At 41.8% G+C, this 17391-nt stretch overlaps 1 protein-coding gene across 10 annotated transcripts in view; it reads left to right on the plus strand.

Moving 5' to 3' along the window:
- Positions 1-16440, plus strand: part of SBF1 (SET binding factor 1) — a 173740-nt gene extending 157300 nt beyond the window's left edge. For 9 of the 10 annotated variants that reach the window (XM_073619267.1, XM_073619269.1, XM_073619273.1 and 6 more), the window contains 3 exons: positions 4533-4620; positions 9322-9453; positions 9554-16440. In XM_073619267.1, coding sequence (XP_073475368.1) covers positions 4533-4620; positions 9322-9453; positions 9554-9652 — 319 coding nt within the window. In that variant the 3' untranslated portion in view covers positions 9653-16440. The remainder of the gene's footprint in view (positions 1-4532; positions 4621-9321; positions 9454-9553) is intronic. The other variant, XR_012242804.1, reaches the window with a different exon arrangement.
- Positions 16441-17391: the final 951 nt, after the last annotated feature.

Here is a 17391-nt window from a genome sequence, read left to right on the forward strand (position 1 = left end):
CCGGCTCCTGTAAAGATGGATGCCTCGGTTGTGGCAGCAGCTGCTGCCGTTACCGAGATATCCCTCTTCAAAGTACTGACGTATATGTACAGGAGCCGGTCGGTAAGTGGTTAACGTTCTCCAAACCCAGGGGGGGGGAAAAAAAAAAGAATATATCTTCTGTTCATTGAAGGATACAGGCAGATCTTTATGATGGATGGGATTGATGTTAGTACCTGCAGGAGAAGCATGCTAGGTGCAGTGCACAATAAATAAATAAACCTGCCCTTGGGGTGGCCTCCTGCTGGTGCACAAACCCCCTATCTGCAACATATAGCTCAGATTTTTTAGCTTAGTACTTAGGAGTCAGGACCTAGGATTCAATTTTTTGATGGTGCCCTAGGAGGACAGATGTCTTTTTTTTTCTGTTAAGAAAAGTTTACCCCTTTTTCTTACTAGCCATTTTGTTTCATTTTATTTATCACGATATTTATTGTTCAATCAAAATATCTACATGCTGCAGGGCTCTTTATCCCAGCTATCTGGATTGGCTAGTCCAGGGCGAAGTCTTGGAGGCTGTACCCGGACCCCACTGCACCAAAAATTGCAGGGCCTGCTTAGAATGTGTCACTCAGGCACTGGTCTCTTCAAGTGACGCTTTCAGGAACTTGGATGCTACTAGAGTGTTTTGTGACATCCCCACTACTGATAGGGCATATGGAGAATCCACTAGATCCAAACTGGCTGACAGTTTAAGTGACATAATTCCCGGGGTTCTTATTTAAATGTCTTCATTCAAGTCCAATAGTTCCATATGGAATTTACCAAGTCTGTTATAGCATACCTCCACCAAGCAGATTTTCTATCCTTGATGGACATGCCCCCATCTTTTCATCAAATAATACCATCTCTATTTTGCAGTGGGCATACCACACTACCAGTTTGTAGCCCTGCCATTTGTCCCAATTTTTGCTCTTTGAGTGTACACCAAGGTTCTGGCCCTTGTGCTGGCCCTACTACACTCGCAGGGTATTCCCATTCTGTTAAGGGAACAGTCAGTTCAAGTTCTGATTCTCAACTTGATACAGACACTCTAGACCCCAAAAAGGTTTAGTTGGATTCTAAACCTTCAAAAATCAGTGTTGGAACTGACACAACATTTTGGAGTATCTGGGTCTAGCTATAGACAGGACCCAAGCCAGAGTGTTTGTTCTGCAAGAAGACTTCCGACTTTTCACTTCCAGACTCTGTCCAATTCTGAAAATGTGCATGAGACTTCTAGGCTTGATGGAAGGGATCTTCAGTGGAAATGAGCACTAGACTTTGAATTCAGTGCTCAGTTCCATTACAGGTCCCAACACCACAGCAATTTGTTATGGGACAATATGTTGGTTCACTCTTTAGACAAGCCATTCTTAACCAGGATTCCTCTAGAAGTTGCTTGGGGTTTCTTGAACTATGGTTGATTGACTCCCATCTGATGGTGCCTGGATAGTTCCAGCGCCAGTACATAAATGATTTTTTTTTTTCAGCTGTCTGGAAGGGGGGACATTCTTATCACCACTGTAAATGGAACCTTTTATTCCTACTGGCTGCCAGTGTGTGGGGCATTTTTCCCACTTACTCCTGATTTTAGAAGGTGTTCCATGAGACCTGAACATTATTTCAAGGGTTCCTCTTCAGTAAAAAGGTTAAGAAAAGCTGCTTTAGACAGACCTATTTGACTGACATCCAAGACCAAGTTACTTCTGGCTTGGTAGCTAAGGAATCCAGCTATGGAGATGGTAAAATCAGAGTTGGTAAAACAGACACCAGTCTGGAGGCGAGTCCTAGACCCCTTCCAATGAACATTCTGGAGATCTGGGAAATCTAGCTGTCCTTGCCAGAATAGACACTCTGTCTACAGGGTCATCTGACCAGGATCCAGTAGGAAAACGCTACTGCAGTGGCGTATATCAACCATCAGGGGAGAACCAGATATCTTTCTGCAGCAACAGAGATAGAAAGGATTCTAGCCTGCGCAAAACTCCAGATTCCAGCCATTCATACACCAAGCATGGCAGACAAACCCTGGGCTTTTTTCTGATCAACAAAATCTCCTATCTTAAGGTGCAGTTTACCACCCTGCTACATGATTGCTGCCTTTAATGGCATGGCATACCATGCATTTAAAAGTTAGAGAGTCTACCATCGCACATGGATAGCTTACTTTGCTTGCTGCAAGCAAAAGAAGTTTTACCCAAGTGAATACTCTGTGGAATGAATGATAACCTTTTTGTAATCCGGTTAAGATCAACAGTTGGTCTTTAGTACCATCAATGGACAAATCCTGGCTTTTGCGGTCTTATTTCAGCGATAGCTAGCCCCCCATTCATTGGTTAAGACTTTTGTACAAGGTGTCTCACATGTGGCTCTTCTTGTTCAACCTCCCGTGACTGTTTACGTAACAAAAACACACTTCCAAATAATTAAACATTTTTTTGGCTTGTGCAATCCTCATCATATGTATTGTCAGTTGTATATGTAGGCGAATAAAATTCAGATTTACATATTTATTATGTTTATGATGACATCTATTAACCACTTCAGCCTCGGAAGGATTTACCTCCTTAATGACCAGGTCATTTTTTGTTACACGGCACTGCGTCGCTTTAACTGATAATTGCACGGTCATGTGATGTTGTATACAAACAAAATTTATGTCCTTTTTTCCCCCACAAATAGAGCTTTCTTTTGGTGGTATTTGATCACCTCCTGCGTTTTTTTTTTTTTTTTTTGCGCTAAGAACAAATAAAGACACACAATTTTGAAAAAAAAAACAAACAATTTTTTACTTACATATTTCTTCATCAGTTTAGGCCAATATGTATTGGTAAAAAAAAATCGCAATAAGCGTATATTGACTGGTTTGCGCAAAAGTTATAGCGTCTACAAAATAGAGGATATATTTATGGCATTTTATTATGTTTTTGGTTTTTTTTTTTTTTTTTTTTTACTAGTAATATGGTGGTGATTAGCGATTTGTAGCGGGATTGCAGCAGACAGATTGGACACTTTTGCCACTTTTTTGAGACCAGTGACATTTATACAGTGATCAGAGCTAAAAATAGCCACTGATTACTGTATAAATGACACTGGCAGGGAAGGGGTTAACACTCAGGGGCGATTAAGAGGTTAAGTGTTCCCTAGAGAGGTGTTTCTAACTGTGGGGGGATGGGACTGACTGGGAGTACAGAAAGATCGCTGTTCCTGATCACTAGGAACAGCAGATCTCTCTCCTCCCCTGACAGAACAGGGATCTGTTTGTTTACATTGCCAGATCCCCGCTCTGGCTCTCTGTGGAGCAATCGAAGGTGGCCAGCGGACATCGGCTCCAGCAGCGCGCGCGCCTCCTATCTCTTAAAGCAGCTGATGTACACTTACGGCGATTGGCACAGTCGTGCCAACCTGCCGCAGTATAATAATGACGGCTGGTCGGCAAGCGGTTAAAGTGGTTGTAAACCTCTGAAATGAAAAATTAAATAAAGCATATCCTTTTATAGTGTGTACTTGCCTTGATTCGGAACACTTGTCTTTCCTCTTCCGTATTCCTTCCTGTCCAGGTCTCCATGTTTGTGAAACAGTGGGGGGACATATATAGATTCTCCTACATAACTAGGCAATACTAAACAAGAGCAGTATGTTAAAAAATTCAGTGCAGACTCATCACTGTTATGCGCTGGGTGGTTTTATCTTTTCTAAACAAGAGCAGTGAAGCAGATTTATTGTAACTGGGCAGTATTTTTTATAACTTCCCTCTCAGCTGCTCACATAGCAATGCAACAAAGTAAAACTTGCCCCTGAAACTTCTTAAATTGGTTATAAAGGCACAAAAATAAAAAAGATGTCAAAGTTACCTGCTCTGTGCAATGGTATTACAAGCGTCACCTTACCTCCTATTCTGGAGTCCCCTGCCAGCACTGTCCACTCCTCTTCTCCAAGTGCCCCCCCAGCAAGCCGTGTGCTGAGGGAGCATCCATGCGGGGTGCGCTCCAGAGCCAGGCTATGTTCTTCTATAGACACACACAGTGTGGTTCGGAGACACCCCCTCTCCCTCCTTACAGGATTTGACTAACAGCAGCAGGTGCCAATGGCTCCCAGAGCTTCCTGTGAATACAGGAAGTGGGAGCTGTGATGCTGCAGATGGAACAGTGCTGGATTGGGAGAGGACTCGGGTAAGGGGGGGGGGGGACTGGTATTGGAAGGTTTTTACCCTAATGCAAAGAATGCATTATGGTAAGAAAAAAGCCTTTTGCCTTTAGAACCAGTCCAATTGTGCATCCTAACTGAAAATCTGCCTCTTTAGTGGAAAATCTGGCACAGGTTGCAATCACAAATTAAAATTGTTGCATAGACTTTGACTGGAGGAGTGATTTGTAGCTTAATTTGTTGCTAATTTGCTCAATAAATGTCTCTCAGTGTGCTGTGCAGTGCTTATGTCTCTGCATACTGAGCTTCATGTCACATGGCCATTGTAGAAAATGCTAGAATGGTAATTGGTCTTGTCATTCCAGGTCATATGAAGGGACTTTGTATAAGCGAGGAGCTTTTATGAAACCTTGGAAACCACGTTGGTTTGTGTTGGACAAGACAAAACATCAGGTAAAAAAAAAACAGAAATTGGTACCTTTATGCATTGTAGTTTATTTTATGTGGTTTGCACAGATTGATCCTTTCCATTAGCACAAGAAACTCCATTTCAACCTTATAGCTAAACCCGATAGTATTCTGCTGACAACTGGGAAAATGTCATTACCCTGCCATAGTTACATAGTAGGTGAGGTTGAAAAAAGACACAAGTCCATCAAGTCCAACCTATGTGTGTGATTATGTGTCAGTATTACATTGTATATCCCTGTATGTTGTGGTCATTCAGGTGCTTATCTAATAGTTTCTTGAAGCTATCAATGCTCCCCGCTGAGACCACCGCCTGTGGAAGGGAATTCCACATCCTTGCCGCTCTTACAGTAAAGAACCCTCTACGTAGTTTAAGATTAAACCTCTTTTCTTCTAATTTTAATGAGTGGCCACGAGTCTTGGTAAACTCTCTTCTGCGAAAAAGTTTTATCTCTATTGAGGGGTCACCAGTCCGGTATTTGTAAATTGAAATCATATCCCCTCTCAAGCGTCTCTTCTCCAGAGAGAATAAGTTCAGTGCTCGCAACCTTTCCTCATAACTAATATCCTCCAGACCCTTTATTAGCTTTGTTGCCCTTCTTTGTACTCGCTCCATTTCCAGTACATCCTTCCTGAGGACTGGTGCCCAGAACTGGACCGCATACTCTAGGTGCGGCCGGACCAGAGTCTTGTAGAGCGGGAGAATTATCGTTTTATCTCTGGAGTTGATCCCCCTTTTAATGCATGCCAATATTCTGTTTGCTTTGTTAGCAGCAGCTTGGCATTGCCTGCCATTGCTGAGCCTATTATCTACTAGGACCCCCAGGTCCTTTTCCATCCTAGATTCCCCCAGAGGTTCTCCCCCCAGTGTATAGATTGCATTCATATTTTTGCCACCCAAATGCATTATTTTACATTTTTCTACATTGAACCTCATTTGCCATGTAGTCGCCCACCCCATTAATTTGTTCAGGTCTTTTTGCAAGGTTTCCACGTCCTGCGGAGAAGTTATTGCCCCAAGAACATGCTGAAAACTATATACTAATAAGATATTTGCAGCGTGAAAAGAAGGGACAAAAGCTTCTCAAGAGACAAAAAGGAGAATCGGTGATAGCGGTGTACTACAGTCTCCATTCGTCCTGTACATGTCTCCTTCCCCCTGTTCTTCATCTCTGAGCACTCTCATGAATGAGGACGCTTGGGCACCCTCATTTGTGAGAAAATATGACATCATAGATGGGGTAGGATGGGTAGGGCGAGACATGGGTAAAACTTGGACAGGGTCAGGGCTGTGCTTTGCTATTTGCACAGTACCAGGAAGTGCCTGTGAGCAGCCACATTCACCTGTTCAAGCACACTGTTTTTGGTGAAGCACAGGAGAATTACTAAATGTCTGGATTAGACAGGTCGATTGGCTTCAGTATAAATCACACAAATAGGAAACATAAGGGGAATACGAAGACACTGAAATTCAAAGGAGCCAACTTCCCTAAACTAAGAACCTTGCTAGAAGGCATGAATTGGGGATAAAATCTTAGAAACAAAGAACACAAAGGAGAGATGGGTTTGCTTTAAGAGCATATTAAATAAGGGCATTAGCCAATTCATCCCAATGGACAATAAATTTAAGAGCGAACAAACATCCTGGATGGCTTAACTCCAATGTAAAAATGCTTATAAAAGCAAAGGAGAAGGCCTTCAAAAAATACAAGGTTGAGGGATCATCATCAGCATTCAGACTTTATAAAGAATGCAACAAGAAATGTAAGGGTGCAATTAGGGTGGCTAAGATAGAACACGAAAGACATATAGCGGAGGAGAGCAAAAAGACAGAGCATATTGGCCCATAAAGAATGAGGAAGGACATCTGGTTACAAAGTATGGGGAGATGGCGAAGGTATTGAATTTATTCTTCTCCTCAGTCTTCACGAGGGAATCGGTGGGGCTTCAGTAACAAAAACTGCAGTGTTTATCTTTATGACACATCACAGGAAGCACCTGCATGGTGCTTCCTGTGATGGACAGAATTAAAATTAGACTACGGAAACTTAACATTAATAAATCACCGGGACCAGATTTCTTGAATCTGAGGGTATTTAGGGAACTCAGTCAAGTAATTGCCAGACCATTGTTCCTAATTTTTACTGACAGTCTACTGACTGGAATGGTACCAGGGGATTGGAGAAAAGCTAATGTAGCACCAATATTTAAAAAGGGCCCGAAATACATCCCTGGGAATTACAGACCAGTTAGCCTAATATCAGTAGTATGTAAACTCTTGGAGGGGATGATAAGGGACTATATACAAGATTTTAGTAACGAGAACGGTATCATTAGCAGTAATCAGCATGGGTTCATGAAGAATCGTTCTTGCCAAACCAATCTATTAACCTTCTATGAGGAGGGGAGTTGCCATCTAAAGGAAGGCCCTTAGACGTGGTGTATCTGGATTTTGCAAAAGCATTTGACACAGTTCCCCATAAACGTTTACTGTACAAAATAATGTCCATTGGCTTGGACCATAGGGTGAGTACATGGATTGAAAACTGGCTACAAGGGCGAGTTCAGAGGGTGGTGATAAATGGGGAGTACTCGGAATGATCAGAGATGGGTAGTGGGGTCCCCCAGGGTTCTGTGCTGGGACCGATCCTATTTATTTTGTTCATTAAAGACCTGGAGGATGGGTTAAACAGTTCAATCTCTGTATTGGCGGACGATGCTAAGCAGGGCAATAACTTCTCTGCAGGTTGTGGAAAATTTGTAAAAATATCTGAACGAATTAATGGGGTGGGCAACTACATGGCAAATGAGGTTTAATGTAAAATAATGCATTTGGGTGGCAAAAATATGAATACAATCTATACACTGGGGGGAGAACCTCTGGGGGAATCTAGGATGGAAAAGGACCTGGGGGTCCTAGTAGATGATAGGCTCAGCAAAGGCAAGGCAAAGGCAAGCTGCTGCTAACAAAGCAAACAGAATATTGGCATGCATTAAAAGGGGATCAACTCCAGAGATAAAACGATAATTCTCCCGCTCTGCAAGACTCTGGTCCGGCTGCACCTGGAGTATGCTGTCCAGTTCTGGGCACCAGTCCTCAGGAAGGATGTACTGGAAATGGAGCGAGTACAAAGAAGGGCAACAAAGCTAATAAAGGGTCTGGAGGATACTAGTTATGAGGAAAGGCTGCGAGCACTGAACTTATTCTCTCTGGAGAAGAGAGGCTTGAGAGGGGATATGATTTCAATTTATAAATACCGTACTGGTGACCCCACAATAGGGATAAAACTTTTTTGTGAAAGGGACTTTAACAAGACACGTGGCCACTCATTAAAATTAGAAGAAAAGAGGTTTAACCTTAAACTACGTAGAAGGTTCTTTACTGTAAGAGCGGTAAGGCTTCCACAGGCTGTGGTCTCAGCAGGGAGCATTAGTAGTTTCAAAAAAACTATTAGATAAGCACCTGAACAACCACAACATACAGGGATATACAATGTAATACTGACATATGTAATCGCACACATAGGTTGGACTTGATGGACTTGTGTCTTTTTTCAACCTCACCTACTATGTAACTGCTGTTTCTAATTTGACATCGAGCAATTACAATAATGCATAATATAAACGTATAGAATATATATAGAATTCCTATATAGAAATAAAGGGTAGTTTTTCATGCTTAACTGGAATTCCACTTGAAGCTGTTCAACCAGCAGGCCGAATGAGAAAAAAAACTCACAGATCTTCATCCAAACAAGGGATGTGGATGCAGTAATCTCCTCACTGCTATTGTATTCTGACTGCAGCAATTCCCCTCTATCAGAATACACTGATCAGCGCTGCAGCAACTGATCAAATGCTGGTTTTCCAGCAGGATCGTTTGACAGAAGCCGATCTAATACTTGGCTGAGTGGGGTACACACATCGAAATTCAGCCAGTTCCTGCTGAACCAGCCGAATGTTGATAATTGTATATCCAGCTTTAGTCAGTCATCAGATATGTGTCCAATGTGGTGATTGGACTCATGGGGGAAGATTTACTAAAATTGGTGCAGCTGTGCATAGTAATTAATCAGCTTCTATGTTTTAGCCCACGTTCACATCAGGTCGTTTTGATATGTATTTGACTTGTCAGATCGGCGGCAATTGCACCGTCCGAATCGGTGCGATGGCGACTTTGCGGCGCGGCACTGATTCCCAAAAGTAGTTCCTGCACTACTTTTGGCGACTTCAGGGGAGATTTGAATAGACATCTGTGCATGAACCCACACAGATGTCTCTCAAATTGACCCTGAAGTTGGATTGAAATGCCGGTTTTAAATCGTGCGAGTTTAAACCGGCCCTCAGTGTGAATGTGGGCTTATTGTCAACGCTTAAATGAACAAGCTGAAGTTGGAAGCTGATTGGCTACCATGCACAGCTGCACCAGATCTATGTGCTCTAGTTTTAGTAAATCCTGTGGTGTGTGAGCTGTCAGTCTCCCATATCATTTCAGGGCAAAGATGGGGAAGAAATGTCCCCTTTTCACCAGAGTTTGCATGCATTTTATTGTCCTTTCATTGTGTTTTTCATAGGAGAAAAAGTTTTATATCATTTTTTCCCCCTTCTCTTAGCTAAATCTTGTTTTATAAAGAAATATCATTTCATTGTTGTGCTTTATTTGTACCTTCCTTTCTCCCCAATCAGCTGCGCTATTATGAGAGCCGTACAGACACTGAATGTAAAGGGGAGATAGACTTGGCGGAGGTGGAGTCTATCTATACTGGTACCCCAACACTGGGTGCTCCCAAAAATGTGGATGAAAGGTCATTTTTTGATGTAAGTATAAATGACAAATTCTCCTAATACTTTGCAGATATGATTTCTTCCTTTTCAGTTTTACAAATTTTCTAATGCATTCACCTTTTCTTCTCTGCAGGTGAAAACAACCCGGCGGGTTTATAATTTCTGTGCCACAGACCCTTTTCTGGCCCAGCAGTGGATTGACAGGATCCAGAACTGCCTGTCTGATGCGTGAGGCTTCAGTAGTAGTATCATCCAAAGACGTCAGGATGTCACTGAAGTGTTAGTAACTCTGGAGTACCACATGGCAGCTTAAACTGAACTGATCACCAGTGTCGAGTTGGTGTTTCCAGAGAGAGAACACATTAGCCTCTTTATACGTTTTCAGCAAGCTATATAAGCATCCAATGAGTCCTTTGAAGTCATCATAGAGCAACATGCAGACTATGGCTTACGGGTCTTCTGAAAAAGAAAAGATTTGTAGACGCTGTAACTGGCAAGAAATAATTCAGCCAGAGTATGCAGAGTTGTGCTTGGTATTTCCTGAGAACAGCTGTCAGCTCAGTGGCCCGGTGCCCTTTTAAATTAAAAGAAGAGAAGAAATGTCCTTAGTTGATGGGCGCCAAACACTTTTTTTATTCATGGCTCCCAACAAAAGTGATCTGTAATATCCTGGAAACGATTTGCATCTGGTTAGTCTTTTGAATGTTTACCTGTTGCTTATATTTGGTTCAGCAATCTTTTTCAATCTTAACTTATTTTGAAATGATAAATAGCTAGACAGCAGACCTACACATCCTTGTAACAAGCCTTGCAGGTAGAAGAGTTCAGCATAAAATGCATCTCCTAGTTACTTTTTAGTAAAAACAACCTTGACACCATCATTTTTTTTTTCATGGAGATCCATTATTTCTTAATAGAAGATGCTATTTGGCTGTAATGGGGCTACACCAAAGGGATGGACATTTGCACAAAGGATTTTTATTGTCCAGTCCTCACGCACTGGCCCCAGGAGGGTTGGAGCTTGAACTCTGAAGACTGTGACTTAGGAAACCAGGTGAAAACCACTAAGGATTTTATTACTACTTGTATGTAATAGGATTTTGCTTGCTTATCTCTTCCTGATGTATAGATTGTAAAAAAAAAAAAAAAAAAAAGAAGGGAGGAAATGTTATGTAAAACAGTTTCACAAAATAATATAAATATTCAGAAACTTCTGTTCATGAGCCCCAAGGACTTCTGGACCACATCGACTGTCACCAGGACTGTGAACGAAGCAGCTAGCCAGCTGTGCACTATGGAAGATCGCAGCAGGGACATCATCTTGTGTTTACTATGTGTGCCACTTGGATTAACAGGAACATTGTTAAACCGTTAATGGTATTTTAACTCTGTGGTTATTGTACTTCATTTAATAATAATTATTATTGTATATTGCTGTATATAGAGGAACGTCCAAAGCAGCATGATACTGAAGGAGAGGGTGGCTGGGAAGGGAATACTGAGGTTTTTTTAACTCTTTCACTGCAAAAATACGATCATATTCTGTTATTTAGCCCTGGTTCTTGATTCACTGTACACTAACTCAGCCAATCATGATTCATAAGCCATCTATTAAATCCTGTTTCTACACTGTTTGTTACACATAGATATGTATGTATGTATCAGGGCATTATTGAAACAGTTTTGTTTCCTCAAACAATAACCAGTCATTGAGGGGAAGGAAAAAGGTCAAGTATAAAAACCACTGTATAGTGTGACACCAGTATTTCTGAAAAAGGACTGTAAATAATTCCTGCATGCAAAAATTATCAGTTAAACCCACCTAACTGCTATTGTCCCAACCCCCCCAAACTAGTTTTGGAAAATCTGAAATTCGGTAATCTAGAGGATGAACTGATTAGTACAATGTATGTATTATTAGTCCATTTTATTATAAGGAGCTATGCCAAAAGATGGACAACTGCGTAAGAGAGCGTGAGGGACAGTTGTCAGCTATGAACAAATAGTTTAGTGATTAAACAGAAAATTGAAATTGCTAAAATGCATTTGACTAGAACAAAAACTTTAAATTTCAAGCCCAGAGTATAATGTGTGGATGAGAATTTAGGCCCTTTTCACATGGATGTTTCAATTGGGTCCTTTATTCAGCCGGATCTGATCGGAACCTCCCTTCCTCTCTTTGGAGCGGCAGGTGTAACTAGACGTGTACATTTACACCCGTCTACATCTAATCCCATCCTATCCAGATGGGGATCCATTCCCCTTCCATTCAGCTGATCAGATTGGATGGTATTCAGGTGTAAACAGACTGGCAGTCCATTTTACAACCAACTGCCCATAGAGGATGAGCGGTCTGTGTCTGTCCACTCTGCATAAGTGGAGCAGACACAGGCCTGTCATCTGCCTGCTCAACAGGGATCAGCGGACAGCTCCACTGATGAGCAAGCGGTTGGCAGCCTCAGTCCGCCTTGTGTAAAAGGGGCCTTATGCCCTGTACACACGGTCGGACATTGATCGGACATTCCGACAACAAAATCCTAGGATTTTTTCCGACGGATGTTGGCTCAAACTTGTCTTGCATACACACGGTCACACAAAGTTGTTGGAAAATCCGATCGTTCTGAACGCGGTGACGTAAAACACGTATGTCGGGACTCTAAACGGGGCAGTAGCCAATAGCTTTCATCTCTTTATTTATTCTGAGCATGCGTGGCACTTTGTGCGTCGGATTTGTGTACACACGATCGGAATTCCGACAACGGATTTTGTTGTCGGAAAATTTTATAGCCTGCTCTCAAACTTTGTGTGTTGAAAAATCCGATGGAAAATGTGTGATGGAGCCCACACACGGTCCGAATTTCCAACAACAAGGTCCTATCACACATTTTCCGTCGGAAAATCCGACCGTGTGTACGGGGCATTAGTCTGGTTACTGACAAGGAAGTTGCTGCCTTGGAATGCACTGACCATGAACTACAGATACAGAATACTTTACTAATCCCAAAGGGAAATTAAAGTCACACTGTGAGCAAAAAAAAATGTTTATGATGCAAACTGACAGTAACATTAGCACAGCCATGCATGTTTTTCCCCCTGTAACTTAGTTTTATTACCTGATGATCCTGCAATTAGGTCGGTTATCCTTTCAACTTCCTTTAACAGACTAAGATTTCCAGCAAAATTAACAGAGGGTTGAGACAAACTATGTAATACTAAGAGGAGCACTTACAATGGTTAGCTTTTATTCATTAAAGCGGACTTCCACCCAACAATGGAACTTCCGCTTTAAGTGTTGGTAACCCCCTGACATGCCACATCTGGAATATCATTTTTTTTGGGGGGGGGGGAGGAGCGGGTACCCTGATTTTACAGGCACCCAGCTCCCACTTCCTCCCCAGGGACCGGAAGGAAGATCACCTCTCCCCCCTCCCTGCAATCTTCTGGGATATGTCACAGGTCCCAGAACATTGCCCAGCCATTCACAGCACGGCTTGCACATGTGCAGTGCGCCCCCGGCTGTGAAGCCACAGCTGGCGCCCACAGTTAGAATGTTGGGGAGAGGAGCGGGTCTTCGTGCGCCCGCATCGCTGGACTGTGGCACAGGTGAGTGTCTGATTATTAAAAGTCAGCAGCTACACTTTTTGTAGCTGCTGACTTTTAAATGGGTGGAACTCTGCTTTAAGTTAAAACCTTTATCTGAAAAGAAAAAAAAAAACAATAAAAAAAAAAACGGTTGCTGTAACTGCTTAAGTGTTAGCTAGAGTTAGCTTTTTATTAGTTTCCTTTAGGAAAAGTGAATCTGAATGGTACATAGAACACTACCCTCTGTACAGGTTATCAGTGCTGATGTTCAAGGGTTGCTTTGTTGCTCCTCCATAGATAGTGTAGAAGTGAGCATAGCTACCAAAAGACAGAAAGTGTATTACTGATCGGATCACCGGGTAAAAATAAAAGACTATTTCAGCTGCTGCATCATAGGTGTTGGGAAGCTGTAATGTAGAATTTTTTTTATTTGGAAGTTTAGATAAGCTTTAAACATCTGTTACTGTAAAAAAAAAAAAAAATGTTCTCCCTTTCCTGTCATCTTTATTTTGAATTATAAACCTAACCCCAACTAAGAGATATTATCTTCTGGACATGCTCCAGCAACTGGTGTGTGTTTATTTTACTTTAATACATTGTCCTTTTGTCCTTTTTTTAACGCTATTCTTTTCATTATTGCTATAACCAATGAGGTGTCCAAGATAAAAGCCCTGTTTAAAGTCTGAACTCTGGGGAAACAGTTAAGCATGTAGATAGAGTTGTTTTAACCGCAAAAGGGTTTGTATTTCTCTCTATTCATTCCTGTGACCTACCTACCCCTGTCAAACCACACACCTAGCCTGAAGGAGAAGCAGCAGCCTGATGAGCTCTCTGTCACTCTGATCTTTCCTCCATTCAGCACGTCCCATGTTAGTACATGAACAATGCAGCACCACTGGATTCTGGTTTCTGGGGATTTGCAAGAGGGTGATAAGGAGTCACAGTGAAGTACCTAAAATATATATATTTTTTAAATACACTTTTATTGATTTGTAATGAACAAATACTTGAAATTTTTTTTTTTAATATTTGCCTGGAGTTCAGCTTTAATACTACCGCTACTTAAAATCTATTTTTACATTTGTAACTAATGGAAGATCATATTTATTTTCCCTTCTAAAGACCACCTCCCCTCAAATGTATCCATTTGGGCAGGAAGTACAGTATGCACAGACACCTCCTACAGCACATTTTCTCAGTATTTCAAGTATTAAGAGCAAGAGTTGCTAAAACATTGTCCTAACTCCTTAATGCAGTCATTCTATTTCATCTCCATTGAAATTGATAACAGTGTTGACCTAACAGCATCATTTTAAAGGCTGCCATTATGGTTAGTTTTAACATTAATATCCCACTGTGCAGAGATTTTATCTAAGTTTCTGGTCCAGGTAATAGTGCCACCGTACACCATAGCGCCAACGTACATTGAGGGAGATATACCAACAAGGGCATAGATCTCACACTACACACTACAGGAGAGGTCTCAAACTGGCGGTCCTCCAGCTGTTGCAGAACTACAGTTCCCATCAGACATTGCAAGGCTAACAGTTACATGCATGACTCCCATAGGCAGCTGGGGGGCCGCCAGTTTGAGACCCCTGCACTAGAGGCTCTATCTATCCAAAACATTTACTTTTAAAGCTCAATTCTAAGCAGAAAACACATTCATCCAGTTTTGCATTCATTAAAAGGGTACCTTTTCATGCAGCTGGCATATATTTTTAAAACTTAACTCCAGGAATCCCATCACTTTTTAAAATCTGACAGCTTATAATGGGTTAAGTCCAACAAGTTGTATGTCACCTTGTGGACTTTTCTCTTGTTGACAATGTACAGGTTTACTGAGCACAGGTATTGCAGCTATTGCCATACTCCCAGTGCGCTGCCAGGAGAGATGCTGCTTTCTCACAACAGCCACGCTGCCCGCTCCTCCCTTCTGTCAAGTCGCAGAAGGCTTTGTATTTTTGTGAATGGGTTCAGATCCTACATAACGGTCCATTATGAGAGGAGGGGCAGGCAGAGCAGCTGTCCTGAGGATCTAATGTTGGAGCTCTGGAAGTGTAAACAATAGGTATACTCAGCGCTCAGTAAAAATTTAAATAAGTCCATGAAGTGGCATACACCTCATTGGACTTAACCAATGGCAATTTGGCACAAAAAAAAAAAAGTGAATTCTTGAAGTTCTTTAAATCTTTATTAGCACCCTCTACGTTCTCTGTTTTACCTTACTGGAAAGAGCAAGGACAAAATGCTGAACTTTGCTGCATTGCAAAGTACTGTCATTTGTAAACCGAGAATATAGTTACAGAATGGTATAACAGAGATTACCTCATCGGAAAGCTCCTGTTAGTTCACTGAACAGTCGCTGGCTGGGGCAGGTCCTAGACCAGGCTGTATGGTTTAATTGCAGTGCAGTCAGATTACGGACCTGGCTGTGCCGTGTTGCTACCTTACCACTTGGGCTGAACAGAATTAAAAATCTTTATAAAAGAACTCATCAGTGTATTAGCTGTTTGCCTAGAGTTTAATTAAAAATGAGGTTTTGGCTGCCATTTCACACAATTGTGAGTCTACAACAACATCTATCCCTCTAGCAAGACTGTTGCCAGCCATCTTTATGCCACGTTCAGGGCCTGCTTGGTCAAGAAAGGAGTATTGGTTGGCCAATATTTTTCTACCTGAGTGGGAAACAAATGCAGATTTTAAAAGACTGGCTAAGTTTGAAGCCTTTGTTTGTATTACCATAATGCAGTCAATCTGCATATATATATATATAATATACATTTTTGCGTTTTGCTGCAGCAGGGGTTAAAATCCCCTGTGCTAGATGTACACTGTAGAGCCAGTCCTCTGCTTTCATATATAAGCCATAGGTCATGCAATCTGCACAATGCTTGTGATGCTCCCTGGTGGTTTTAGATCTGTGCTAGCCGAGAAGTTGATGCATTCTTACTATTTCAGAAATATTCATCCATCCATTTGGATTCGGTTTTTCCTGTCCCTTAAACACGCCATGGCTTACTTTTTCATACGGTTATCTAAAACACTCCTTAATCATTTGTTTTACTGTGCTAAAAGTCAAAATGAAAAAAACCTTCATAATTACAAGCAATTATGAATTTTTTAAAGCCTGTTTAAGACATTCATTTTAAACTAAAGTTTTGAAGTGTAGCTTACCCGATTGGGCATTTTTGCAGTGAAAGGGTTAACACATTCCTCCACATCCCGCCGCAGGAGTCTGAATTGCTCAGTTAGTGCGGCCATTTTAAGAGATGGATGCTCTTTGTACATAATACAATTCTCAGGCTGAAGCTTCCTGTTTTTGTAGAATACATCGGTTCTTGTACATTGTGTCAAACATACAGTCTTTGGTTTGTGCCTAGATATATGAAAACAGGAATATACCCAGAGAAATAAACTAACAAATGTTTAAAAATACTTGGCGTGCATTTTCTACTGGTAGAATTGACTAAAAAAAAAAAATATATATATATATATATATATATTTTTTTTTTTTTTTTTTTTTTGCTTAAAAGTGTAATATACAGCCGCTGCCAAAAGTTTGGAGAATGACACAAATATTAATTTTCACAAAGTCTGCTGCTTCAGTGTTTTTAGATCTTTGTCAGATGTTCCTATGGTATACTGAAGTATAATTACAAGCATTTTATAAGTGTCAAAGGCTTATTGACAATTACATTAAGTTTATGCAAAGAGTTAATATTTGCAGTGTTGACCCTTTTTTTTTTTTCTGGCATGCTATATCAACTTATGGGCCACATCCTGACTGATGTCAGCCCATTCTTGCATAATCAATGTTTGGATTTTGTCAGAATTTGTGGGGGGGTTTTAGTCAGGCCTGGACTGGCCATAGGGCACACCGCGCGTTTGCCGGTGGGCCCCTGTCCCTGGGCCGCATTTTTTTAGGAAGAGCGGCTTCTTGATGACTGGGCCGCACGGCGGGAGGTAAGCGGTGACCGTGGTCAGGACAGGGTTAACACAGACCGCGGCCGCTGCTCACCTCCCGCTATACGGGCTTTCCTACAGCAGGGCCAGGCACCAGCACACTTACGAGGTGCAGAAGGAGGCAGGAGAGAAGGCTCCTCTGACATGCAGGAAGGACCTGCACTGGACAGACACCTTGTGGGCTGGGCGCGCTGGAGCTATGGCTGCACTCGAGGAGACGGCGGCAGCCTCTCTCCTAACACCGGCCAGGACACTGATGGCTGCACAGGGAGGAAGGTGAGCACACTGGAAAAAAAAAAAATGTTCCAGTGCGTTATATCCCGCTCTATAGTGGCGGGGAAAGGGAGTGGATTTGGGCTTTCTACTTTACTGGTCTGGGGCTGTCTATTACTGGTCTGGGACTGTGTACTGGTCTGGGGTTGT

The sequence above is a fragment of the Aquarana catesbeiana genome, linkage group LG03 (assembly GCF_042186555.1).
Source record: "Aquarana catesbeiana isolate 2022-GZ linkage group LG03, ASM4218655v1, whole genome shotgun sequence".
Lineage (NCBI taxonomy): Eukaryota > Metazoa > Chordata > Amphibia > Anura > Ranidae > Aquarana > Aquarana catesbeiana.